General features: G+C 44.3%; 1 protein-coding gene across 2 annotated transcripts in view; it reads right to left on the bottom strand.

Annotated features, from left to right (window-relative positions):
* Positions 1–661: 661 nt before the first annotated feature.
* LOC110507544 (immunoglobulin superfamily member 11) overlaps positions 662–27,217 on the bottom strand; it is a 98,303-nt gene continuing 71,747 nt past the window's right edge. For both annotated transcript variants that reach the window (XM_021587591.2, XM_021587592.2), the window contains 6 exons: positions 15,718–15,881; positions 10,607–10,814; positions 10,019–10,174; positions 8,731–8,853; positions 5,327–5,474; positions 662–3,850 (listed from right to left, as the gene is read on the bottom strand). In XM_021587591.2, the coding sequence (XP_021443266.1) occupies positions 3,325–3,850; positions 5,327–5,474; positions 8,731–8,853; positions 10,019–10,174; positions 10,607–10,814; positions 15,718–15,881 (1,325 nt within the window). In that variant the 3' untranslated portion in view covers positions 662–3,324. The remainder of the gene's footprint in view (positions 3,851–5,326; positions 5,475–8,730; positions 8,854–10,018; positions 10,175–10,606; positions 10,815–15,717; positions 15,882–27,217) is intronic.

Genomic DNA, 27,217 nt, shown 5'->3' with positions numbered 1-27,217 from the left:
TAAACCAGTTACAGAGTTTAATGGCTGTGATAGGAGAAAACTGAGGATGGATCAACAATATTGTAGTTACTCCACAATACTAACCTAATTGGCAGAGTGAAAAGAAGGAAGCCTGTACAGAATACAAATATTCCAAACATGCATCCTGTTTGCAACAAAGCACTAAAGTAATACTGCAAAGTGGCAAAGCAATTCACTTTTTATACTGAATACAAAGTGTTATGTTTGGGGCAAATCCAATACAACACATTATTTTCAAGCACAGTGGTGGCTGCATCATGTTATGGGTATGCTTGTAATCATTAAGGGCTAGGGAGTTTCTCAGGATAAAAAATAAATGGAATGGAGCCGAGCACAGGCAAAATTCTAAAGGAAAACCTGGTTCAGTCTGCTTTCCACCAGACACTGGGAGAAGAATTAACCTTTCAGCAGGACAATAACTTAAAACACAAGGCCAGAAATCTACACTGGAGTTGCTTACCAAGAAGACAGTGAATGTTCCTGAGTGGTCAAGTTACAGTTCTGACTTAAATCTGCTTGAAAATCTATGACAAAACTTGAAAATGGCTGTGTAGCAATGATCAATAACCAACTTGACAGAGCTGGAAGAATGTTCAATAGAATAATGGGCAAATATTGAACAATCCAGGTGTGCAAAGCTCTTGAAGACTGGCAGCTGTAATCACTGCCAAAGGTGATTCTAACATGTATTGACTCAGGGCTGTGAATACTTATGTAAATAGATATTTCTGTATTTCATTTTCAATAAATTCAGGCTGAAACACACCACGTGTAACAAGTCGAGGAGTATGCATACTTTCTGAAGGCACTGTACATAAAAGAGTACATACATAAATCATATGGATGCACTCTGACGTTGAAACAAGTCTCTGAACACCAAACAAACTCAAAGAATACTCTCCAAAGTTGTGCGTATTACCTGATAATACTGAACAGTGTTTTAGTCTCATGGCCGCATGATTAAGTTATGAATATAATCTTGGTTCCCTGATGGAGGGAATGAGACAACACATAAGCCAATGAGCTGAGTGAGTGACAGAAAAGGAACAGTTTGATAAAGGTCTATCTTGTACATCAACAGTCCTCCTAATGTGCTTCACCTGGTTGGTCTTTATTGCTTCAGGACAGAAAGTTCTGCTCACCATCCATATTGCTTTACTTGAAGAGGTTTAATTGAATACGTTTAATGGCTTCTTACTGGAGCATATTTCAATGAACTTCAATAACACTTAACTTGAGCACATTGAATGGCCAAATTCATACTGTAGAGACCACAGCTATCATTGGGTGCAGTAAATGTAGAGACTGAATGAGAAAGATTACTGACCCCAAATACAAGAGACGTTTTTTTTCCCTCAGGAGTAAGTGGGGTTTTTTTTGTTGGTTAAAATGAATAGTACAATTTTTTAAATGTAATATCACACAATATCAAAACAATTTGTCTTTCGAGCGAGAGATTAAGTTCAATATTAATAAGACTTTAAATGCAAAGAGCACGACAGATCAAATGATTATAAAAACCTAAATCGGCAGTTAGTTTCAGGTATAAAAAAAAGATGGTCCTCGAAGCGTTCTTACCTCCAATAGCAACACATTACAACACTGCTGGAACGAACCTAGATTTTTCATTAACAGGTGGTATTCATTGCATTTTCAACTATCATTGGGGATACTTAAGTTAACTTATTTTAATGCTGGAATTTGTAGCTGTGAACAAAATCTAAGTGCCCTGGAAAACAATTGGTAGAGTATGCATTAAATCATTATTACAATCAACAGATGCAGACAGTCATTTTAGTATACAGGTTTCGGTGATACTTTGTCATTTTTGTATGAATTGCACTGCCCAAACATGCAGCTTCACCCACAGAGGACACCTAGTTGTAAAAAATAAAAATAAAAAATGACATCCCTTCTTTACAAACGCAATACAACATTCTACAAAACCCAGTTTAGTGTCTGTTAAAAGAAATGAATAGACCTCTTAAATTAAGCCGCATGAGTTGTAAAATATTTATCCATTGGAGATTAAAAAAAAAAGTATTATTCTTAAATTCACAACCTAGCCTACCAGTAGGTACAATAATTCCAGTAGGTACAAAACAGTGATTGTTAGCATTCTCAAGGGAAATCCCCTTTAAATATACATTTTCTTAAAGGATGTATGAAATAAGATATCCCCCATGTTTTCTTGTCCAACAGCGCTGATGTGAGATTTGGATTTCGTTAAAACAAATCAATAGCAGGTTGACAATAGCACGTACTTCCATAAACACGGTCAGTACGTTTCAAACTGCAGATTCAACTTTCAGGGAAAGGTGTTTTAGCATAATGGGATCTTGAGGTAAGACCATAGTTACCAATACTGGACCTAATCAAATAAAAATTCTGAACCCTTACAGGTTTGTGCTGGAGAGGCTCCATCTCTCCCATTTGTAACGCTGTAGAGGTAATGGGGGGTGCATAGGTAAGACCGTTCCATAATGAAGACATAGAAATATATGTGTGTACACTGTTTGTAATGGCATGACTTCAGAGGAGTTTTTCGATGAAAGTGTGTTACCTTGCAAAACAAAACATATGAACATGTTGAAGTCGGAGCTAATGGACAGAATCAGAAACCCCCTGTCCAGTCACAGGATCTGCCTACTGTGTTGTGCCATTCTGTTGTCTTTGCCATTTGGTACTTCACCAGAAATCCCCGTAACTCTCTGCTCTTCTAAGGCCATTTCCACCACTACGGTTCTGTTCATGTAAGACCACTACAGTGAATCAAAGAACATCTCTGTCATTTAAAAAAAAAAAGATACAAAATGATTATAATCACCGCAATAGCTGAGTGATATGAAATAATAGCAAGAATCCGGTTGTTTCTTTTCAATGGAATATACAGTACATGCTCATTCGGATGCTTCTTTATGGGACTTGCAGGGCTCGGGGGTGTCTAGGTGTGGTTAAAACACAGAGATTAAACGGTTAATGCTCACTGTCGTGATGAGTCCAAAACGCACAGTCACAGTCACCTGAAACGTCAGATGATTATGTGTGACTTTTGTACGATAATCCCACTGGTTACAGCCATTTAATGCAAGGAACCAGTGAAATAAAACCATACCCAAGAAGAGATACAAAACCAACCAATGGGAATAGAACACCTGGTGCTGCTTTCAAACGGGATCCTGTACTTGGAGACGTTGGCATTAGATGAAGTCGGTAATGTAAAATCCCGTTTAATGAGTAAAAAAAGGGAGAAACAGAGACGAAGTGGGGAGGCAGGCTGGTTCAACCCAGTAAGAGTTTACTTTAGACCAGAGAGCCTGCTCTGCTCTGGGCTGGCACCAAGACGGGCACGGCGCCCATGCGCTCCAGCGTGGCCTGGCTTACGGCGTACGAGTGCGTGTACCCGCCACGCGATGCCACCGTCACGGGCTTCAGGCTGACCGAGCCATTGCTGCGCACCATGGTGGGCGGGGAGGGGGCGGAGTTGGTGGTGACCACCAGAGTCTTGGGCGGGGGGAGGGTGTGGCTACCATTGGAGTAGGCCTGACATGCCAGGGGGGCGGAGCCCGGCGGAGCCAGTGTCCCGTGTCCTGTGTGAGCTGCATGTGCCCCCGTTTGACCTGTGTGACCCGCTTGCCCCGTAGGGAACGTCTGGCGTGTGTCGCCATTGTAGCGGGTGTAGGAGTTGGTGTCGTAGTTGGGCTTGGGGTTGTGCCAATAGCGGCTGTTGTAGGTGTTGGTGGACGTCAGGGTGTCATTCTCCGAGGATGAGGCGTCGGCGTGAAACGCTTTCACTGACGACGACCTCTTAGGGGGCAGGTCGTCCTCTCTGTAAAGCACAAAGGGCAAGAGGAGGTCACTATAGGGACTACAGAAATTACAGGAGGTTAAAATTGAGTGTTAACAGGTTTTCATTTCCCACCCAATCTCTTAAGTAATACGTCACTCTTTTAACGTATTTCTATCAACATCATAATATGTGACGTACGCATTTGGTGCTTTTACGTTAACAAGTGTGTTGGAACATCCAAATATCATCTTAATACTCAATTAGGTTTCTCTTCCAATTCAGACTGTTTCGTCAATGCCCTATGATGTAATCCGCTGCTTAAATTCCACTGGCATTTCTTCTTCATGTTTGACTGAACCGCAAATGAAAATGGACTCAAAATGGACTCAAACATTGGGATCGGTTTTAAAAAACGATGTTTTTAAATAGGAAAATCGATCTATTTGTAACACCAGTCTGAGCAGTCAGTGTTCCTTACTGTGAATGTTTCATGGGGAAACATTTTCAAGAAGATTTTGTGTTTGATCTCCACTAACAGCGTTTGGAACGCTCTCCCTTCGCAGATGAAATGTAGTGGGCCTGATAGCGTAGGAGATGTAACAAGGGGATGTAAGTGAGACAGTGTATTCAATTGGCATGCAATATGTGTGCCTTGTCTTATTTAGGGCTTAGAAATGAATAGTTAAACAGCTATAGGGGGCACCTTTTAGAAAACCAACATGAGCCAGAGAGACCAGATTTACTTCAGGCTTCAGATGAGCCACAGTGGCCTGTTGTGTTTGATCAACAACCACAACTAATGTTCACTTGTATTATAAATGCATGGTATCATCTAGCCGGAATAGTGCTGATTGGGATTGCCTAAATGACAAAATAAAGAAAAGCGGTTAAAACTGGAATGACAAACAACAACAAACAAAAAACGGTTTAGGAGGTCTATTCTTCAAATTGGTATCTCTCTAAGAGTGTGTAACATTCACTTCCACGGCTTGGTCCTGATCAATAGAGTTATAGAACTTTAACGTTAAATGTCAGAGGTATACATGAAGCGGTACCACACACAGACCACATTTCAATGCAGGGACATTATCAACACCCAAATGAGGCGGATGTTATCCCACTAGCTCAGAGCTGAAACATTTCAACAATGATTTATCTTCAAATTGATTTATGAACTCATTTAGGGGAAGAATAGCAGGCCATTTAAACAAGCGACAGGGAATTCACACAGTGTTTGAAATGAAAAATTGGGGTGTGATGAAGAGCAAGTTGGTGAGTTCGAAGTTTGAACGCCTTGAACACATGGATAAAACTGACTACAAAGGGGTAATCGTACCATTTCAAGGATACAGTATATCTCCGTTTTCAAGACTTATCTACTACATACTCTGTGTAGCCTATCAAATGCACGGCACCAGAACAGTTGTGGTGAGTTCAGGTTCTAATGTTTAGACTAGTGTGTTGACAAAGATGTGTGGCAAACGGCAGAAAGCAGGAATCCAATGAAAGACCCACCTGATCTCGTTGGGGATCTCCTCCTCCTCGTATTTGTTCTTGTTCTTCCAGTAGAAGAGTGTCACCAGCACCAGGAGGGAGCAGATGATGACAGCCAGCACGCCCGTGGCGATGGTGCCAGCTATGAGACCCACACTCTGAGGCTGGGCTGAAGGGCCAGGGGAGAAAGAGAGAGAGAGAGACTAAGTCATGTTCATTAAGTACAACACAGAAGAAGATGGACTGAAACGGGGATGAACCTCTCCAATATGAAAGACTTTGTTCTCCAATACAAAACGTTTTGCTGTGGTGTGCACTGATGAACGGGACCCAGATCACGAACGACCGGTCATGCCTCTACAACAGCTACTTTCAATACTGCTAGCTCCTGAACCACAGCACAAACACCTATTCATCCGTGGAATGAAGCCACTCTAGTAGGCCTGTATTATGACATGAATAAAACATTGAGGAGCTTTGGTTAAATGCCAACCACATGCCCTGTGGTTCTCCAGGAAGTAATGATGTACCCCCCCCCCCCCAGGTAAACACTAAAGAGAGATAGAGGGGGAGGAAGAGCTGTGTTTGTACTGTCTGCATTTTTCATAATGAGTTAAATACACACAGTGGCCACTGTCTATTTGATCAGGTCGCTTTTCGTCTGCATCCTCAAAGGTACTTGATAATACAGTACATTGAATATATCCATGGATGCAAATGGTTCTATTATGCTACGATAGTGAATTGGGGGAAATATTCAAGTGGCCTGAAGTGTGATTTAATGTGGCTGTATGTCTATTAGGATGTTTGAATTTGACCATAATATCTGTACCATAAAACCTACGAAACTATTGAGTTTTAAAAACCACCACTTTAGACGTGTATTAATGCTAGCTTCTTCCACTGTGAGGGCCGTTTTGGTCCGTCTGTTGTCCTACAACTCAGAGGGAATAGCACAGTGGCAGGTGTTTAATCATACATGCTGCAACATACGCTGAGAGAATGATGCTTTCATTGTTTAAGGCTGAACAGATGGCTGAGTGGCGATAAAGCTTTTATAGGATCACTCTCCTGATCTAACAGTGGGTCGCCTCCTTGACAAACAGACAGCCCCCCGAGCCTCTGTCAGAGCACTCACCACACCCAGTGACAACTAGCGACATGCCATTTACTCCTTTAAACAATCACAAACCCCAAACGAGCCACTCACTGAAGTTGTCAGTGGTATCAGTGACTGTCTACTCTAAGGCAGGGTCAGGCGAGTGCAGTAGCAGTAACTCAGGTGACAGTGTTACTACCCACTGACAGGGGTGGAATTGGGAGAGGGGGAGCGTGGGAACAACGTTTTCCTAGAGTAGCTGAAGGCTGGGACTAAAAACACATAACTAATATAAAATATACCGTCTGAGAAATTGATGTAGTATGTACAGTGGGGCAAAAAAGTATTTAGTCAGCCACCAATTGTGCAAGTTCTCCCACTTAAAAAAATGAGAGAGGCCTGTAATTTCCATCATAGGTACACTTCAACTATGACAGACAAAATTAGAAAAAAAATCCAGAAAATCACATTGTAGGATTTTTAATGAATATATTTGCAAATTATGGTGGAAAATAAGTATTTGGTCAATAACAAAAGTTTATCTCAATACTTTGTTATATACCCTTTGTTGGCAATGACAGAGGTCAAACGTTTTCTGTAAGTCTTCACAAGGTTCTCACACACTGTTGCTGGTATTTTGGCCCATTCCTCCATACAGATGTCCTCTAGAGCAGTGATGTTTTGGGACTGTTGCTGGCAACACAGACTTTGAACTCCCTCCAAAGATTTTCTATGGGGTTGAGATCTGGAGACTGGCTAGGCCACTCCAGGACCTTGAAATGCTTCTTACGAAGCCACTCCTTCGTTGCCCGGGCGGTGTGTTTGGGATCATTGTCATGCTAAAAGACCCAGCCACGTTTCATCTTCAATGCCCTTGCTGATGGAAGGAGGTTTTCACTCAAAATCTCACGATACATGACCCCATTCATTCTTTCCTTTACATGGATCAGTCGTCCTGGTCCCTTTGCAGAAAAACAGCCCCAAAGCATGATGTTTCCACCCCCATGCTTCACAGTAGGTATGGTATTCTTTGGATGCAACTCAGCATTCTTTGTCCTCCAAACACGGCGAGTTGAGGTTTTACCAAAAAGTTATATTTTGGTTTCATCTGACCATATGACATTCTCCCAATCTTCTTCTGGATCATCCAAATGCTCTCTAGTAAACTTCCGACCGGCCTGGACATGTACTGGCTTAAGCAGGGGGACAGGTCTGGCACTGCAGGATTTGAGTCCCTGGCGGTGTAGTGTGTAACTGATGGTAGGCTTTGTTACTTTGGTCCCAGCTCTCTGCAGGTCATTCACTAGGTCCCCCCGTGTGGTTCTGGGATTTTTGCTCACCGTTCTTGTGATCATTTTGACCCCATGTTGTGAGATCTTGCGTGGAGCCCCAGATCGAGGGAGATTATCAGTGGTCTTGTATGTCTTCCATTTCCTAATAATTGCTCCCACAGTTTCTTCAAACCAAGCTGCTTACCTATTGCAGATTCATTCTTCCCAGCCTGGTGCAGGTCTACAATTTTGTTTCTGGTGTCCTTTGACAGCTCTTTGGTCTTGGCCATAGTGGAGTTTGGAGTGTGACTGTTTGAGGTTGTGGACAGGTGTCTTTTATACTGATAACAAGTTCAAACAGGTGCCATTAATACAGGTAACGAGTGGAGGCCAGAGGAGCCTCTTAAAGAAGAAGTTACAGGTCTGTGAGAGCCAGAAATCTTGATTGTTTGTAGGTGACCGAATACTTATTTTCCACCATAATTTGCAAATGAATTCATAAAAAATCCTACAATGTGATTTTTCTGGATTTTTTTTTCTCATTTTGTCTGTCATAGTTGAAGTGTACCTATGATGAAACATTACAGTTACAATTACAGTCCTCTCTCATCTTTTTAAGTGGGAGAACTTGCACAATTGGTGGCTGACTAAATACTTTTTTGCCCCACTGTATAAACTGGAAGTAGAAGCCAATTTATTGTCGTCCATTAGTTTATTCCCATTAGGGGAGGGATGGTAGGGTTAGAGGAAAATAATAAAGAAGGAAAATATATATTTAAAATACTATATCTATTTACAAAAAAATGTATATTGGTTATTGGAAATGACTCAGACAATTGCATTGATAGACGCCACAATCTATCTGCAATATTAAAGCTGATCTACCTCTTAAAATAAAAAATATCTAGAGTATTTCCAGAGTGAAACCCTTTTTAACAATAACATGTGTATTCAAAGGATTTAACATTGATACGTTCCAAGAGTGTTTATTTTATTTAATTCAGAATGATACTGCACAAAGCTGTGCCTATGTCATCATTATGTTGGGTACTTACGTGCCACAACCTGCAGGTTGAGTAGACAGGTGCTCTTGGCGATGGCGTTGGATGCTGTACACTGGTACAGACCAGAGGTACTGGTACTGATGTTCCTCAGTGTTACGGTCCCTTGCATCTGGTCTGGGGTTTAAACACAAACCATGCCAGTCTGGGGTTAAAACATCACTGGGGAACACCATCCACAACCCCAGAACAAATAGACAAGACACAAAAACATCTAATTAAAATGCATTGGGATTAAATATGCATGAAATTCCTTTAGGACTAATGATTAACGTAAATATTTGCTTGTAAAGTGTTCCAAAACATTCATACATTACTTGTATAATTGAAATAACCAAAATAATTTCAAATAATTTAGGCAGTTAAAATAATTGTTGAGCATAGCTTATTCAGCATTATGCAGATATGTTACTTCAAGTAACAGTATTATTCAACTTGCTTTAGGATATGGTACTGTAACTGGGACTACTGGCAAAAACCCAATAGAGGGCGCCAAATCACTTACCGTAAAACAGCTGGTGTATATTTTGTACATTATGTAGTACCTTGCTGATATAAACCCAGCTACAGCGCCATTGTTCACACGTCTGATACTTTATGGAGTATTACGTTATATTACACTACTGCCTTACACTAAAGGCTACCACAAGAGCATGGAACAAATCACATAAACACTAAATCCAGATTACTGGCCTAGATTTCACCAGTACCCTTTTCTCTGCAACATGGGCTGTTTTGCAGACAGATATCATGGTGGCAGTGTTGGTACAGTTGATATCTACTGTGTAAAACAACAAAGACCGACAGGAGGAGGAGTAATGAAGGAAACCTAAGCCAATTGGTCCTTGTCGAGGGTAGCCTTGTGTTGAAGTGAGCAGTAGTGTAGTACGGTAGTAATCACACTGTGCTGTGATGACACAGCTGGAGAGAGAGAGAGAGAGGAGAGGCCACTGCACTGCACGGCTCACACACACACACACACACACACACACACAAAACTGGGTCCGCATTAAATAAAAAACTTCTCAGAGTAGGAGTGCTGATCTAGGATCAATTTGCCTTGTAGATCATAATGAATAAAATGACAGTAACTCGTGACCAGCTCCTGCTCTGAGACGCTTTGTGAATGCAGGCCCTAAACTGGACCAGGGTGGGTGGTGGCACCCTGAGGGGCAGAGTTGGGGGCGGATGGGCTGGGCCACGGTGACGTTACCAAAGATACCTGTTGATTTACCAGCGAAGGTGGGGCAAAAGGGCACGCCCACGGCCAGGGGTTTAATACCTTGCATGGCGGTGTGGGGCAGCTTGGGCAGCGACTCCAGCTTCTCCCAGGCGTAGGTGGGCGTGGGGATCCCCTCCTCGCTGCTGCACATCAGCATGATGTCAGCGCCCACGTCCAGCGTGCCCTGGACACGACATGCAGGCACCGAGGGAGGCACTGGAGAGACCGGAGGGAGAGAGAGGGGTATGGTTAGTACCTTATCGATCAGCACAGACAGATCCTAGCCTACCGAAGAGGCATCGGGTCTTACATTTTACGTTACATTTGAGAAATGTAATAGATAATCTTATCCAAAGCAGGTCTTGTTTTTATAGCACACACATACAGAACTGTGGTGTGCCAACATGCTGTAAGAGTCATCTTTAAAACCAGCTTGAGGAGGAGGAGACTCATTAGTCAAAATAAAAAGCTCATGTCATACAACAGAATTCTTACAATATGCAATGCGTTTACACTTCCTAGTTTTAATGCTTCCATTTGTATCACAGTAGGCTCTGTAGCCTGGTCAATAGTCAAGTTATAGTGGCCAGGCTATATATGCATAGTATGCAACTCCTTAATTGTAATTCTAATGCAGCAGTGAGTTACCCAGCACGGTGAGGCCGATGACCCCGATGTTGCGCCCCCCTCTGTCGGGGAGGTTGTTGACCAGGCACTGGTAGGTCCCCGTGTCTGACAGCTGGGTGTTGTTGATGAAGATAGAGGCACTTGTGCTGGGCATGGTGGCCACGAAACCCACCCGGCCATTCAAGTGGTTGGCTAGACTGAACACTTGGCCACCTTGGTAGATGATCACCTGCGATGAGAAAGACAAAAAGGCAGAGATTCACTCACTCCGTTTCTATGGAATATCATTAGTTTGACCTAACGAAGAGCCCTATGGATCGATATGTCGGTCATTAGGAACGTGCAGTGTGCAGGTTCTTTCTGTTCTTTTTCTAGGATGTGCCAAACACCTACCTTCTATGGAACATCAGTCGTTTCCTGTCACTGTACATCCAGGTGTGACTTTAGGAAACAGTGGAAAATACATTACCTTGATGTCAATTGATGCACAAACATAATGTCTGAATTGTTGGATCTTGGGGAAATAAAGGGTATGACAGTATCTTAAATCTGAATGGGAAAACAATCACTGATTATTTTATTTAACTAGGCAAGTCAGTTAAGAACAAATTCTTATTTACAATGCCGGCCTACAACCGGCCAAACCTGGGCCAATTACTTTCCTCCTTATGGGACTCCCAATCCTGGGCTACAGCCTGGAATGGAACCAGGGTGTCTGTAGTGACGCCTCTAGCACTGAGATGAAGTGCCTTAGACCGCTGCTCCACTCGGGAACTGAAGTAATGTAATCATATAAAGTTTTAAGAAAGCCTTTCTCTGGTACACACTAGAGATAAGTCAACAAGTGATGTTGAATTAAGTTCATTAAAATGCAATACTTCATCCCAGGGTTAAATAAAACCAAACAACAGAGAATCAACAGCCAGGCAAGTGAGTGCATGAGGATTCTGCACACGAAAGACTGCAGGTGCAACAAACATTCACAAGAGGGCGACGTAGTGTTGCAGTATAAAATGAAGCATCATTTGACAGCTGAAAGGATGGAAGGTGGTCCAGCCGTGTAGAACATGGTTGTTCTTGGATAATAATATACAGAATGATCATTTCGAAATGTGCTGAACTATACATGTATTTTACATTACAACAAGCATGAATTTAAGAGCAACTTCCATGCACAGCTCAGTGGTCAACATACTGTTACAATGATACACAACAAGGAACTAAAACACCAAACTATGGTAACTATGGTAATAATATGAAGAAGTCTAACGCCACTGACATGATCAATTCATCAGCAATGCAATTTTTCCTCAGAAAAGTGATGCCAAAGTGGAAAAACATCCCGAAAAATAGAAGTACTATTGAAATGAGACCTCGTGTTGATTTGAGCTCTTCCGAGCTGCGTGTTTGAGAGTCGGGGATGTTCAAAAGCTTTTTGTTGCTTTGAACTCTGATAGAAGCAGCCATTTGTGCGCACCTTCTAAATAAATAAAAAAACACCTAACCCTTCAGCCAGGCACACAAAAGCATGCTGGGGAATCAGGGAGGCTATTCAGCGTTGTTTGAAAGAAACCCCATTGAACTGTTCTGTTCAAAGGACCCAGGGAGCCACAGAACCGTCTCAGTAGGGCTGTTCTCCCCTCTCCCTTCCTCCCTCCATCTCTCCCTCCACACTGCTGCTTTACTGCATGTCAATTGCGGAGCCGCAATTTCCTGAGCGCTGTACACTTTGTCCTCTTATGTGCAGATGAATAGGCAGCCCTTCAGCTGTGATGAGACCCAAACGCACCCGCAACCGCAGCAGCCACTCTGTATTTATGCGTTTATCACCCTTCACTCTCGTGTGACCTCATTGGTGACCTAACGCGTAGCCGGGAAAAGAGGTCATGGACAGTGTGCAGATGGCGGGGATCCCAAGTAAGAGCTGGCCTGGCCCCAAAGACCATGTCCACTGCCATATCCCTCTGCCTTCCCATCCCGTCAAACAGCCTGTAAACCACTGAACAACCCCACTCCCAACACTCATCAGACATGACATAGGTTGTATTTATCAAGGCACAACATGAAGCAAAACATTGCAAAAAGTTAAAAACAAGCATTTCTTATTGGGCAAGTTCAGATAGTTTCGGACCGTTTTTTTCCGTTTCATGCCTAGTGAACAGGACCCTGGTCTGGATCATCTCCTATACTTCCTGTAACACCTAGCATCAGGATACAGCCGTGTTTTATTAGGGAGTCAAGAAGAATGGACAGATTCATTTCCAAGGCTCTACATACCAGGCCTCACCATCCGCACGCGTTCTGCCTTAAAGTGTCAATCAGCAGTTGAAAGAACAACAAAGCGTTCTCCCCACCACCGTTTGGTTAAAAAGCTGAGGGATGGGGTTGGAGAAATGTAACCACTCTGAAATTCATAGACAGAGCTATGGACGCAAGTACTGACCACCAATGCTATCAAATGTATAGCTTAAACCATATTTTGAGGCTATACTGGTTTTGTTTACATTTACTTTGTTTTATAAACATTGGAATAAAATATAAAATGCTTCTATTTTGGGTCCTGATGGGGTACGACAGTTGAACTAAGCTCATGAGGCATTAATAAGTGATATTCTTCAAGAATCAAATGGGTACATATCAGTCCAACAATGCATGTAGCTACTGCAGTTTGCCCCTTTAATCTGAGGCTAAACACGGAGGATTAGAGTAAACAAACAGAAGAATTAGGAGAGCTCTCTTTGTGAAGGGAGTAGAAGCATCGGATCGTCAGTCAGCCTAAAAGGTTGATGGTTTATGAGTGTTGAATGTTTTGGGAGAACCACTGATGTTCTCACGTTTAATCTAGAGCCGGGTGAACTAAACTCTATCAACATCTTATTTATGTCTTATTCATAACCTCAGGGATGGTCTAAAAGATACCAAATACACGGAGCAGTCAGAGAGAGTCTGCACTGGTAAACAAACAAGTATGCATAGGCCTATGTCTGAGTAAGTGAGTAAGAGTTAGTGTGCATTGTAAAGGCCGCCTTTCATCCCACAGTCCCAACATAAGAATGTTGACGTCCAAAAGACTCCCGTGGTTCTTTTAGAAAGACAAATCCTATAAATGAATGTTAAATCATATTATTATTTTTAATATAATCTAAAGATCATGGAACGGAATACTGTGATCAAACTTAACACGTGACAAAACGTAGGCCTTCAAATGACCGTATGCTTTTCATTGTGGTCTGTTTTCTACAAAGAATAATGTGTGTGTCACAAACGTACATTTCTGAGGTCATTTCAGAAATGATGCATGGAGTACGGCTCGACCCATAACCATTCACGACAGCCATTTCCTACAGTGAGCTTGTGCTGTCGCAACACTGGCAGCGGTGTACACTCAAACCACAGTGAACTTTTCAGACAGCCCACCAGAGACCATGAAGAAGCAGTACTAGCACGCTTGTGATAGAAGTTTCTCCATGTTACAAACGTTTACTGAACTCTTGCACAGGCACAAAATGCTGGAATGGATTACGGCAATACCTTATATTACTGGTACTATTCCAATATAACTCTTAGGGAACAACTTCTGTAACTAACCTTTAATAAGCATAGCAACTGCAGACAATGACACAGTTCTTACCGATGTTAAGAAAATAACAAAAAATCTGAGTTTAAGTAAGCATATTAGGTCATAATTGTATGTATTTACTAGCTTGTTACTGGGTAAATATTCTACTGGTATTGACACAAAACATACTGTATCTATTGCAGCGTGTGGCCAATTTCACATGCTTGTGCTACACGCAAACTACTTCACCCAAGTTGATGAGTGTAGGTGTCTTCAATACTTTACTGTACCTATACTGTAGCTCTGATGAGGTGTTGTCGTGCTAGCCTAGAGCTGACTGTGTCTTCTTCCTGTTGTAGTGGTGTCTGAAAGCCTGAGGTGGCGCACGCACGCACACACACACACACACACACACACAGCACATCTGTCCTCCGCTGAGACTACGTCACCAAATGAATGTGGTGGAATAATTCCTTCCTGCTAGAATCATCCAGACACAATGTTTCCCGAGCCTCGTCGTTTACACCAAAAGGGTGCTCAGACAGGCGTGAAGGAGGTTAAGACAGCCGATGGCTCTACGTTAGCAAATCACTCTCCATCTGTGCGTTTGACTGTGTCAAAACAGCCTCTGTGTACATACCTGTGCAGTGCAACCTTGTGTGTAGGTGTGGTGTGTGAGCGTGGTGCGTGTGTGTGCACATTTGGATAAGATTGGATATTTTTCAGTTGCATGCACCTCTATGTATGTTTTCCTGAGTGCGGTTACTGTGTGTGTGTCATGTAAGTGTGTTTATTACTTCTCATTGTATGCATGTGTGTGCGTGTGCGTGTGCGTGTGTGCATTCACGCATATGTGTGCTCGTCTGTCTGATTGTGTGTGTATGCCTGTGTGTGTGTGTGGTGTGAACAGCTGCTCCAGGTTAATTAGTGCAGAAGATTATTACGTTATGTGGATGAGGTTAAACGTGTTGGAGGCAGGTGAGGTTGTGACGCCTGCAGCTGCAGATGAGAGGAGATCAGACCGAATCAAAGGACCAGGAGAAACCTGAGTGCTTTGTTTCATGGCCTTACAACACAACAGCAACCGTCTTTGGGCATACAGGAGCAGCCGCTTACCTCCGGTTCTGGCACGGCTATAGATAAAGTCTGCACATGCTTCATGTTCACACGGATTAGCCTGGTGGGCCGGGCCTGTGTTGTATGTGCCGTATGCCGCGCTGAAAACACTACAATACCCAGGGGACCTGGCACCGATGCGTGCGGTGTGATTATTGTCCGAGTGCGACTGATGTGGGTCACATGGGAATACAGTACAGTATATTCACAAATCCTCATTGAGGTGACCAGTCTGGCCAGTCAATAAAGTTGTGTTGAGAGATTTTGTTGGTTAGGGAGAGGGTGTAGGTGTATGGAACTGTGGAGGGGGATGTGATGGTGGTGTATGGGCCGGCAACCTTGCCTGAGACCTTTAGACTTTCAACAGCTAATGCCTAGGCTTTAGCTCAGAGGGTTGACACGGTTTTGAGGCACACAGACTACACAGATCATATACACATGTTTAGAGGAGGGTTACCTGTTCGGGCTGATTGGCATTGGACAGCGGGATGACCATCCAGATAATGTTGAGGTTGTTGAGGGCAGCGCTGGTGGAGAAGGAGCAGGGCAAGATGGCCGCCTGGCCACGGGCTACCTGGATGCTGCTCTGGGTCACTGTGACATCCAACGCCCTCACGCTCACTACAGAGAAAAACATACAGAGAGATTTAGTGGGTGGATAGAAACATTTCCCGTAAATTTCCCGTAAACATTTACTGTGGATAGAGACATTTTCTGTATCTGAAATATTTAACAGAAAGTCGTACTCGGAAGCATTTAAATGCTTTTGATATAGCCTAAAAGTAAGGTTAACTCATTTAGACTAAATGATCACTGAAATCCCTGCTCTTGGAGTTATTGGTGAATCGTGGGCAGAAAGTAGGGCTGCCTGATGTTCTCCACTCTCCCTTCAAGAAATTGTTTCTCAAATGGTTGAAGAGTACAGTTCCAGCATACTGTACCTCTACATGGATATGCAGTATATTTCAAACCAAAAGGTCACGTTTAATCTAATGGTACAAAGTCATACCCAACCCCATCTCAACATTTCCATCTGCACAGCAAAATAAACACAAAGTAATATCGAAGCTACTCTTTTGAACTGTTCTCCGCAGCTAAAAAGCCTAATTTGAAATATCACACTAAAATATTTACTAACTAACTGCGTACAAGAAAAGCAAGAATACTAATGACTACATCATGTGTACTGTTCCCATCCCTCTATAGGCCAACAAAGAGTCAATACAGGACTAAGATTGAATCGTACTACACCAGCTCCGATGCAGATGTGGCAGGGCTTGCAAATTATTACGGACTGCAAAGGGACGCACAGCCACGAGCTTCCCAGTCATACGAGCTTACCAGATGGGCTAAACAACTTCTATGTTCGCTTCGAGGCAAGCAACACTGAAGCATGCATATGAGAGCATCAGCTGTTCCGGACGACTGTGTGATCACGCTCTCCGTAGCCAGGCTTGTAAGTAGGCATTTCACTGTAAGGTCTACACCTATTGTATTCGGCGCATGTGACAAATAACATTTGATTTAATTTCATTTGATGTGAGTAAGACCTTTAAACAGGTCAACATTCACAAGGCGGATTACCAGGACGTGTACTCAGAGCATGCGTTGACCAACTGGCAAGTGTCTTCACTGACAATTTCAACCTGTCCCTGACTGAGTCTGTAATACCAACATGTTTCAAGCAGACCACTATAGTCCCTGTTTCCAAAAACACCAAGGTAATCTGCCTAAATGACTACCAACCCGTAGCACTCACGTCTGTAGCAATGAAGGGCTTTGAAAGGCTGGTCATGGCTCACACAGAACCACTCCAATTTGCATACCGCCCCAACAGATCCACAGATGATGCAATCTCTATTGCACTCCACAATGCCCTTCCCACCTGGACAAAAGGAACACCTATGTGAGAATGCTATTCATTGACTACAGCTCAGCATTCAACACCATAGTGCCCTCAAAGCTCATCACTAAGCTAAGGACCCTGGGACTATACACCTCCCTCTGCAAATGGATCCTGGACCTTCTGACGGGCCGCCCCCAGGTGGTAAGGGTACGTAACAACACATCTGCCACGCTGATCCTCAACACAGGGACCCCTCAGGGGTGCGTGCTCAGTCCCCTCCTGTACTCCCTGTTCACCCATGACTGCATGGCCAAGCATGACTCCAATAGGCCTGATCACTGACAACGATGAGACAGCCTATAGGGAGGAGGTCAGAGACCTGTCAATGTGGTGCCAGGATAACCTCCCCCTCAACATGATCAAGAAAAAAAGAGATGATTGTGGACTACAGAAAAAGGAGGACCGAGCATGCACCCATTCTCATTGAAGGGGCTATAGTGGAGCAGGATGAGAGCTTCAAGTTCCTTGGTGTCCACGTCACCAAAAAACTATCATGGTCCAAACACACCAAGACAAAGCCTATTCCCCCTCAGGAGACTGAAAAGATATGGCATGGGTCCACAGATCCTCAAAAGTTTCTACAGCTGCACCATTGAGAGCATGCTGACTGGTTGCATCACCGCCTGGGATGGCAACTGCTCGGCCTCCGACCGCAAGGCACTACAGGGGGTAGTGCGTACGGCCCAGTACATCACGGCGGTGTCAGAGGAAGGCCCCAAAAAATTGCCAAAGACTCAAGCCACCCTAGTCATAGACTGTTCTCTCTGCTACCGCACGGCAAGCGGTACCGGACTGCCAAGTCTAGGTCCAAAAGGCTTCTTAACAGCTTCTACACCCAGGCCATTAGACTGAACAGCTAATCAAATGGCTACCCGGACAATTTGCATTGTCTCCACCCCACCCACCATTTTACACTGCTGCTACTCTCTGTTTATTATCCCTACATAGTCACTTTACCGCTACCTACATGTACATATTACCTCAATTACCTCAACTAACGAGTGCCCCCGCACATTGACTCTGTACGGGTTCCCCCTGTATATAGCCTCGCTACTGTTATTTTATTTATTGTTCCGTAATTATTTGTTATTTTTCAATTTTTTTATTTATTTTTTACTTCAGTTTATTTTAGTAAATACTTTAATACTTTTTTTTCGGGATTGTAATTAAGCATTTCACTGTAACGTCTACACCTGTTGTATTCGGCGCATGTGACAAATACAATTTGATCTTTCCATCTATACTAACAGTAGGATTGGTTTGGAAGAATATGTCTAATATTGATAAGGTGCTATTATCATCCCAAATGAACCAATCGGTATCCTGTTTAGATGTCATGAAATAGATAGATGGGGGGGGGGGAGGATGTACAACAACCTATTTCTGGAGCCACTAAACATATTAAAGCCTCAATTGGGTTACACCCTACCGTAAAATGCATCCATCTATGTTCAAGGCCCAGTTGGAGTAATTGTATCTGAACATAGTGAGGAACACAATGCCCATAATCAACTTAAAGAAATTGGGCATGTCCTCAGTCCTTGTCTGCCATAATGCAGGATGATGATGCTGACATAAACCAATGGTATAGGTAGGAGTATGCATGTAGCCAGCTGTCATGTTATTATCACTGACACATTGCTCGTTGCTCCTTCCTTGTCTGACTAAAACCACTTCCTACGCGTTGTTCCGCTGGCAAGCACACTTCAGCCCGCAGCCCAAGCTCCAGAAGGAGAGAAACAGAAGAATCTCAGTGAGCACATCTTGAGAGATAGCGTACCACACAGGCTAGCAACAGAGTTTTAAAGGCCCAGTGTAGTCAAAAGTGTTTTTCCTTGGTTTTGAATCATATTGTACATCTACTGAAACTAACACTGTGAAAGTGTGAAACAATTATATCAGTGTTATTTCCTGATAGTTGTTGGTTGAAAATACAATCTACACAAGATGTTATTATCAGCAGGTTTTGCATGAGGGAGTTTTGCTTGCCTGGTGCCAACACCAGGCGGTATAGGTTTGAATAGACCAATAACAAAGAGAGTTCCAAACCTCTTCACCAATAATAACTCCTTTTCAGTTTTCCCCTCCCCACTCAGACCAGTCCCAGACAGTCCTAGTGAAATTATTGCTTAAGAAATATTATTTTGCTAAAAAGCTATTTTTGTTTATTTTTGACCATTTGAATGGAAAACTATTACAGTAAGGTACTCAATTGTTACCCAGAAATGATTTGATATCTAGATAAAAACGTCTGCATTGGGCCTGGGTGTGTAATGAAACACTTTTCTGCGATGATATAAGCTATATTAAGATGTTGTGGCTACTGCCACTCAATTGCTCTCAAGCTTTGCTTCTACTTTACAATGTGGTTGTCAGGCTATTATTGAGACTTTTTCAAAGCCATGGAGGTCCCATTCCAATGGATCAACTCAAACCTCTGAACCCAAACAACCAAATCTGGATTCTAGTAGAATTTGTTTTCTTTCAAATAATTTAGCTGCACTTAGTGAGCTAGCCTGGTGCAAAGGAGCCAACAACATTGCCCCAAAAGTGCAAACTCCAGGCAGCCTCAATCAAATGCTCAAAGTATTTCAATGATTTCAAATAATATCTGAACCCAGGTCTGTTCTGAACCCAAACGACATGATGTACATACTTTTTTAAATACTTTCTCAACTCTATGTCGTAGCTATAGCAGTGCAAAGAAAGGAAGCCAGTAGCGCGAGAAGAAAAAGGCCCTTGAGGCAAAATGGAAGGCACAAGCGCTTATCTCCCCAAACTCCTCCAAGGCTGCAGCTTTCTGCCCTGAACAGCTGGAGTCTCCTTTTCCAAACATTATGGATTATGGGACAAGTGCTCAAGAGCCTAAGCCCTTGTGACTGCAGAATGCACCATACTCAAATCTTACTGCCTGGAGTGATGTATACACATGGCCTGACCATCCCTTGGGGACAGACAAAGCACCGGGGAAATTGAGTGATATGAGTCGCTAGATCGCCATTATCTCTCGCCAAAGGAAGGCAAAGTGATCGGCTGGCATGCCTGATAGTGTTGCAGTGCTTAACCTGTTGGTGGAGAAGTGAAAATGGTCATATCCAGGACTGTAAAATGGTACACCAAAACTTGTGAGTACTTAATGGTGGATAATGGACTACTAAAAGTACTTAGTGGTGTGTCTTAAAATGGAATGGGCTGATGATGAGTCAGAACAGCCCCAGCATACCAGCCAGAATCCACCCCCACACCCATTCCCCCGCCATCCTGAGATAAGAGACCATCCTTTGATAAGGAGAAATGTAAAGTACCACCTGAAAAAAAATTGAATTTTATGGTTTGGGAATGGATCCTGTGGGCCCATTTTATTAAGCCCTCATAAAGGTCACCAGAATGTGAAAATGTACGTGAATGTTTGTTTCAAAAACGACATGAATGATCAGTTGACCACTTCACATGTTTTTGTTTTTAATGCGTCTCTTTTCTGTGAGAGAGAGCTGCACCAGACCTACTGTTTCCACGTCATTTCAACCCCCGAAATCCTATGTGATGACATTGAATCAATGTGGAAAACTGATTGGATCTGCAAAAAGTCATCGTCGTAACTTTTAACCTAAATCGATTGACATGGCGACATGTGCTGATGATTTCACTTTGAATTCACGTTAGTTGATGTCAGTGCCCAGTGGGGAAGCTCCGAAAGGCTCGTAAACAAATGCTCATGCATAAATAAAAATGTCCACAGAAAGAGTAAGGGAACCGTCCCTTTATGAAAAAGCATCGGTGTACATGTTGAATTGCTCAACCGAGTCTCGTAGCTTGGAGTTGAAGCCCTCGCGCTTGAGTCCTAAGGACTTTACATCGACGTGCTCCCCCTCTCTCGGCTTGTGTAGGACAGTGTGTAAGGCTAATGAGCTAAATGTCACACCCATTTTGTTTACCCCACTCGTACCATGACTTTTTAATAGACATCCTGTCTTCCATTCCACCGCTGAATCCCCCGGAGCCAGCCTGGAAGGATGTGGAGTACACCACTACTACCGCTAACTGGGCTTTACTATGCACTACCCCTCTTCTCTGGAGGCCGACTACTGTACTGTATATATGTCCATTCAGTGACAGTGGGAGGGAGACTGTGTTTGTGTTCCTAGGGAACTCTAATGGAAAGAGGCACCTTAGGCAGTCCTAAAAGAGCCTGCAGCGACCTTAAGACAGCCTTCTCCTTTCATCCAGGAGCCGAGTGTTAAAAGTTCCTGTTTATTAATGCATGGGAACCATACCACTGAGAGCTCTCTCTCTCTCTCTCTCTCGCTTTCTCTCTCTCTCTTTCTCTCTCTCTCTCTCTCTCTCTCTCTCTCTCTCTCTCTCTCACACACACACACACAGTGGTTCAATTATGTGAGAATGTCCTCCTAGGATCACAAGTCCACAAGGAGTCACTGGATCAGAGTTGATTAAGACATGACAACAGGCTTCTATTGTGCACCAGAGCCCTTGATGCCAAAAGGAAGCCTGCCATGCTACACATGAGCATAGGGGGGTTGAATTGAAAACATGTAATTTTCTCTCTCTCGGTGTGCAGCTCTCCATGCCATCACAGTAGCACCTCTGTCTGGGCGAGCCGGCCTCACTCTAAATTCCTCTACTCCCAGCCGGCTCATTTGCATCACAGGCCCATGCTTTTATTCATGGCTTTCTTTTATTCATGTGGCTACTTTCATTTCTGTTTCAAACAGATGCCCTGATGCTCTGATCTACTGCTGCTGGGCTGGCTGGCGCACACTGCTGCTGTAACATCACTGGGTGGCCTGAGGCTAAAACAAACACTCTGCACTCGAGGATGGAGGAAAGATCTGACCTCATCACACAGCTGGGAAACATAGTCCCTTTTTGATTAATTGATGAAACATAGTCCCTTTTGGGATTTCTTTACCAGCATGGCAAAAAAAATGAGTGCTATTCTAATTCCCCTGAAAGGAAGGAGAGATGTGCATAAGTGTATGTGAATGGCAGCACGTTGCTTGTCAAATCAAATCAAATGATATCTCAAAGTGCTGTACAGAAACCCAGCCTAAAACCCCAAACAGCAAGCAATGCAGGTGTAGACGCTTGTGTAGGGTACATCCCTGCCTTCTCAATACTTTCTCACATATACACCAAATCTGAATTCATACACGCTCCCAGTGGCCTTGCCATGACTGTTGAACCTCTGGACAGCAACAGAACGACAGGAACCAGACCAAAGCATTCCTAAAGACAAAAAAGTCAGTATGAGACAGAAATATGGAGCCACACACAAACAGAGGGTTATTTGTCCCTGGCTTTGTTGGGGCCCAGGGGCTTCACAGCGTGGTGCTTTCACACAGAGGGCCTGTGATCTGTGAGAGCCCCACAAGACCCTACCATGTGAAACTCAGGTGGTAGCTGGGCCCAGCTGCTTCTTTGCAACTTACAAAATGACTCCGCTCAAAGCATTGCAGAGAGGGGCAAGAAAAACAAGAGTTCTCTGAAATGGCACTCTTCTAACAAGCAACACTGTTTGCTTCGTCTCTGCTTTAGCTGACGTCTTTCAAACTTTTTCACTGGCCCTTTTCTGGCTAACCTTTAAGATGTCCTCTATATAAAGGAACTTCTCCAGGAATGGACTATGACTACCTTTGAAACCTGTTGATTCCTCATCATAGAATCCCTCCACAGTAAAGTGGCATAAATGTTTGACTTGAAAACCAGTGTTCTAGAAGCTGTTTTGAGGCTGTTTACTGAGGAACATGCAGCTCCTTGCATGATGTGGAGAACAGAACAGTGTCGGGGTGAGACTCAAGCCTCTGAAGCCACCTGAGGGACTACATTAAAGAGACAAATTCATATTTTAACAAGGTGTCCACATAGCTTCTGCACACAACCTCGGCTGGGTTGGAGCAAAATAGCTTAGCCTAGCCTAGTGTCTTCAGTCTGCCCTGCAAAACATCAATGCTGATTGGCTGGGGAATTCAGCTGGTCACCGGATGATGTCAGGTGTCTGCCAGAACCTTTCACATGACTGTCCAGGCCTAATCCAGCTGCCCCTCTCTTCCCGCTGAGCCCAGCCCAATGAAAGAAACATAAGCCCTCTCCACCCTCCCCCGCTCGGCCCTGGCCCACGTGAACCCCAGCCACAGCCATCCCCCTTACCAGCCCACACACTGCCTGCCCTATCCTGCTCCACGCTGAAGCAGCCTGCTCAACATAGCTTAGGGTAATACTGCCCTACACTGCTACTGTAGACACTGTCACTGCCCCATATTACACTGCAGTACTACTACTACTAGTACTACTACTACTAGTACTACTACTACTACTACCACTACTCAGCAGTAAGACCCAATGATCAACCAGTCCACTCTACCTACACTGAAAGTAGCCCGCTCCACAGTAGCCCACACGCTGATACACACCACTGTGCTAGCCTCCACAGGACTGAGAAGGCTATCTTCCCCAGTCTCCACACAGGTCAGAGAAAACAGGCAGTGGTGGTTGGTGAGAAAGTGCTGGTAGCCATGCACAGGATGGCACTGAAGCATCACTGCAGTTAAACGTAGCCTTCTAGTGCAGGACTCGACCATGATGTCGCCTTTCACTGATATTATTGACAATCAGTGACAAGAGGGGCTTTTGTGAACGATGTTGTTCATGTGTAAACACATGTCCGGGTGGAACGAGACAGAGCTCTCTCCAAACTGTACAGTCTCTCCCAGGGGACTGCATCCAGCCATCCACTCTGTCCTGGTCTTTCTCAGGGGACTAAATCCAGCCATCCACTCTGTCCTGGTCTTTCTCAGCACTCCAGGCTGGTGAGACTGTGAACACAAGAGCCTTGCAGCGAGGGACAGTGAGTGACCAGCGACAGTGTGTGAGCAGAACGTTTAAGTAGGCCAGGGCCCCTCACGGCCGGATTAACCCCAGCTAGCTAGCGCTGGAAAAGAAGAAGGCTAAAGCTCCAGACAGATGGCCCGGTCACCCGCAGATACAGCCTGGCCAGAGAGTGTCTGCGGCTTTACACACACAGCAGTAGGCCAGTGCTACTTAGCACTACTGTTGACACTGGGAGCGAAGCTTGGACAGAGCACAGCCATAAATTGTCTGTGTGCGTGAGCATTATTGCCTTGCCTGCGTTGCTTTTGTGCAGTAGTACAGCGTACAGATTTCAACACTCTAGGACCACCACATTTGTCACCAAGCTTCAGCCGCACCTACAGAAGGCAAACAGGGTAGAGTAGTACATACTGTGATACAGCTAATACATACAACATATAAAACAATAGGCCTGCGTACAACCACTGTATCAGAACAGTGAGGCAACCCAACAACAGAAAAACAAACGTGTTGGTGTCTTGCGCTCCTGGGTCTCTCGAGAGACCATGCCTTGAACACGCACAGCATTATCCTAGCAGCTAGCAGTGGCACGGATTTTGCGTCATCTGTGACATGACTAAAGTAGCTGTGTCTCCTCCTCCAATGGCTGGTCGGTATAGGGACTTCCCTATTCTTTGTACTGCTACAAAGACAGACAGACAGTATCCCTGCCAGGCCAACCACTCCAGGACTGGGGCTTCTGCCATTGGTAACTGATAGGGCCTCTCCTCCACACTGTCTGTCTGCAGGACAGGACAGGTAAGCCACTTCTTCTCGTCTCTCGGCCTGGCATGCCCTCACACCACCTGCAGATAAGGGGCTATTCCTTCCTTGCTGCCTGACCTGCAGGTAAACCCTAACTCCCTTTCTGGCTGGCCTCCATACTGCCTGAAGATAATAGCCCCTCTTGTAAAAGACCTCTCGCCTTTCTCTCTCACTGCTTGCCGATAAAGAGCTCTGCCTGCCTGCCTGGGCTGGCACAGCACTGGCTGTCTGTCTGCAGGTGAGTTGATCAGTAGTGCTCTAGGTGTTAGAGCCAACAGAATTGATCGGCATCTTACATTAACTCTTCGATGAACTCAATCTCAACTCCTGCTTATTTTATGTAACAGCACATTCATGGACTAGTCAAGCCTAGCATGCATGACGAAGTTGTTTCTCTTCACTTCCACGCCTGGTAAACTGCTAGTGATCTAGCTACTGGACACCTGAAACAATGGCATGAGATACATGAGTAAGACAAGAGGAAACTACTGTGTAAGTCAGGAGGAGTAGCTATCTGATCCCCACGCTCTGTCAAACGGGGGGGGGAATGTATGTGATTGTCAGACAGAGCCTCTGAATGCACTGGATGTCAAAAGGGGGGAAGTGGGGGAGAAAATGCCTGTAATGAAGGTTACAGCTTTTTATTATTTTGAGAGAAAAAAATAAATTGACTGAGTGACAGAGAAATTGGATGAGAGAATGGAAAAAAGTCTGAGACTGTACTTTACAGGACAAGATCAGAAGAGAGTGTCTATCAGAAGAGAGTCAGAGGACTGAAAAGTGCACAGAAACTGTTGGTCAGACAAGGGCAACGCCACCAACCAAAGAATCTGACAATGGACATTACCATTTAACCCCAACGGTCATCACTATTTAACCCCCAGAAAGGAAATCACCGGCCCTGTTCAGATGCCTTCATTCATTCATTGAGGTAACAACCACTCATCTGACTTGACTGAACTAGTCAAAGTAATTTGGTATTGTAGTAACCTCGCTCAATTAGGTCAGATCAGTGGTCATTTCAAGGTAGGTAGCAGGGAAAGCAGAAGGCTGACTGCATCTCTATCTGACTGCCATCTAGTCCTCTGATTAAATGTACAGAGTGCAAAGGTCATCAAATCAAATGAATTGGTCACATACAAGTATTTAACAGAAGTTATTGCGGGTGTAGTGAAATGCTTGTGTTCCTAGCTCCAACAGTGCAGTAGTATCTAACAATACACACAAATCTAAAAGTACAGAATGGAATTAAGAAATATATAAATATTAGGACGATCAATGTCGGAGTGGTATTGACTAAATACAGTAGAAGAGAATACAGTATATACATATGAGATGAGTAAAGCAGTATGTAAACATTCTTAAAGTGACTAGTGTTCCATTATTAAAATGGCCAGTGATTCCATGTCTATGTATATAGGGCAGCCGCCACTAAGGTGCAGGGTTGAGTAGCAGGGTGGTAGCCGGCTAGCGATGGCTATTTAAGATATAAGCTGTTTTTCAGTCTCTCGGTCCCAGCTTTGATGCACCTGTACAGGCCTCGCCTTCTGGATGATAGCGGGGTGAACAGGCCGTGGCTTGGGTGGTTGATGTCCTTGATGATCTTTTTGGCCTTCCTGTAGTTCCTGTAGTTGTCCTGGAGGGCAGGCCCCGGTGGCCCCGGTGATGCATTGGGCAGACCGTACCACCCTCTGGAGTGCCCTGCGCTTGCTGTTGCACAGCAGTTGCCGTACCAGGCACTGATGAAGCCCGACAGTATGCTCTCAATTGAGCATCTGTAAAAGTTTCTGAGGGTCTTAGGGGCCAATACCATTTTTTTCAGCCTCCTGAAGTTGAAGAGGCACTGTCGCACCTTCTTCACAACACTGTCTGTGTGGGTGGACCAATTCAGATTGTCAGTGATGTGTACGCCGAGGAACTTGAAACTTTCCACCTTTTTCAATTTCGGTCCAGACGATGTGGATAGGGGCGTGCTCCCTCTGTTGTTTCCTGAAGTCCACAATCAGCTCCTTTATTTTGTTGACGTTGAGGGAGAGGTTATTTTCCTGGCACCACTCTCCCAGGGCCCTGACCTCCTCCCTGTAGGCTGTAATCAGGCCTACTACTGTTGTGTCGGCTGCAAACTTGCTGATTGAGTTGGAGGCGTGCGTGGCCAGGCAGTTATGGGTGAACAGGGAGTACAGGAGGGGGCTGAGCACGCACCCTTGTGGGGACCCTGTGTCGAGGATCAGCATAGTGGAGGTGTTGTTTCCTACCTTCACCACCTGGGGGCAGACCGTCAGGAAGTCCAGGACCCAGTTGCACAGAGCGGGGTTCAGACCCAGGGCCCCGAGGTTAATGATTAGCTTGGAGGGTACTACAGTGTTGAAGGCTGAGCTATAGTCAATGAACAGCAATCTGA

This window comes from Oncorhynchus mykiss, chromosome 27, assembly GCF_013265735.2.
Source record: "Oncorhynchus mykiss isolate Arlee chromosome 27, USDA_OmykA_1.1, whole genome shotgun sequence".
Lineage (NCBI taxonomy): Eukaryota > Metazoa > Chordata > Actinopteri > Salmoniformes > Salmonidae > Oncorhynchus > Oncorhynchus mykiss.
Note: the sequence above shows the minus strand (reverse complement) of the source record. Positions and strands in the feature narration are given on the sequence as shown.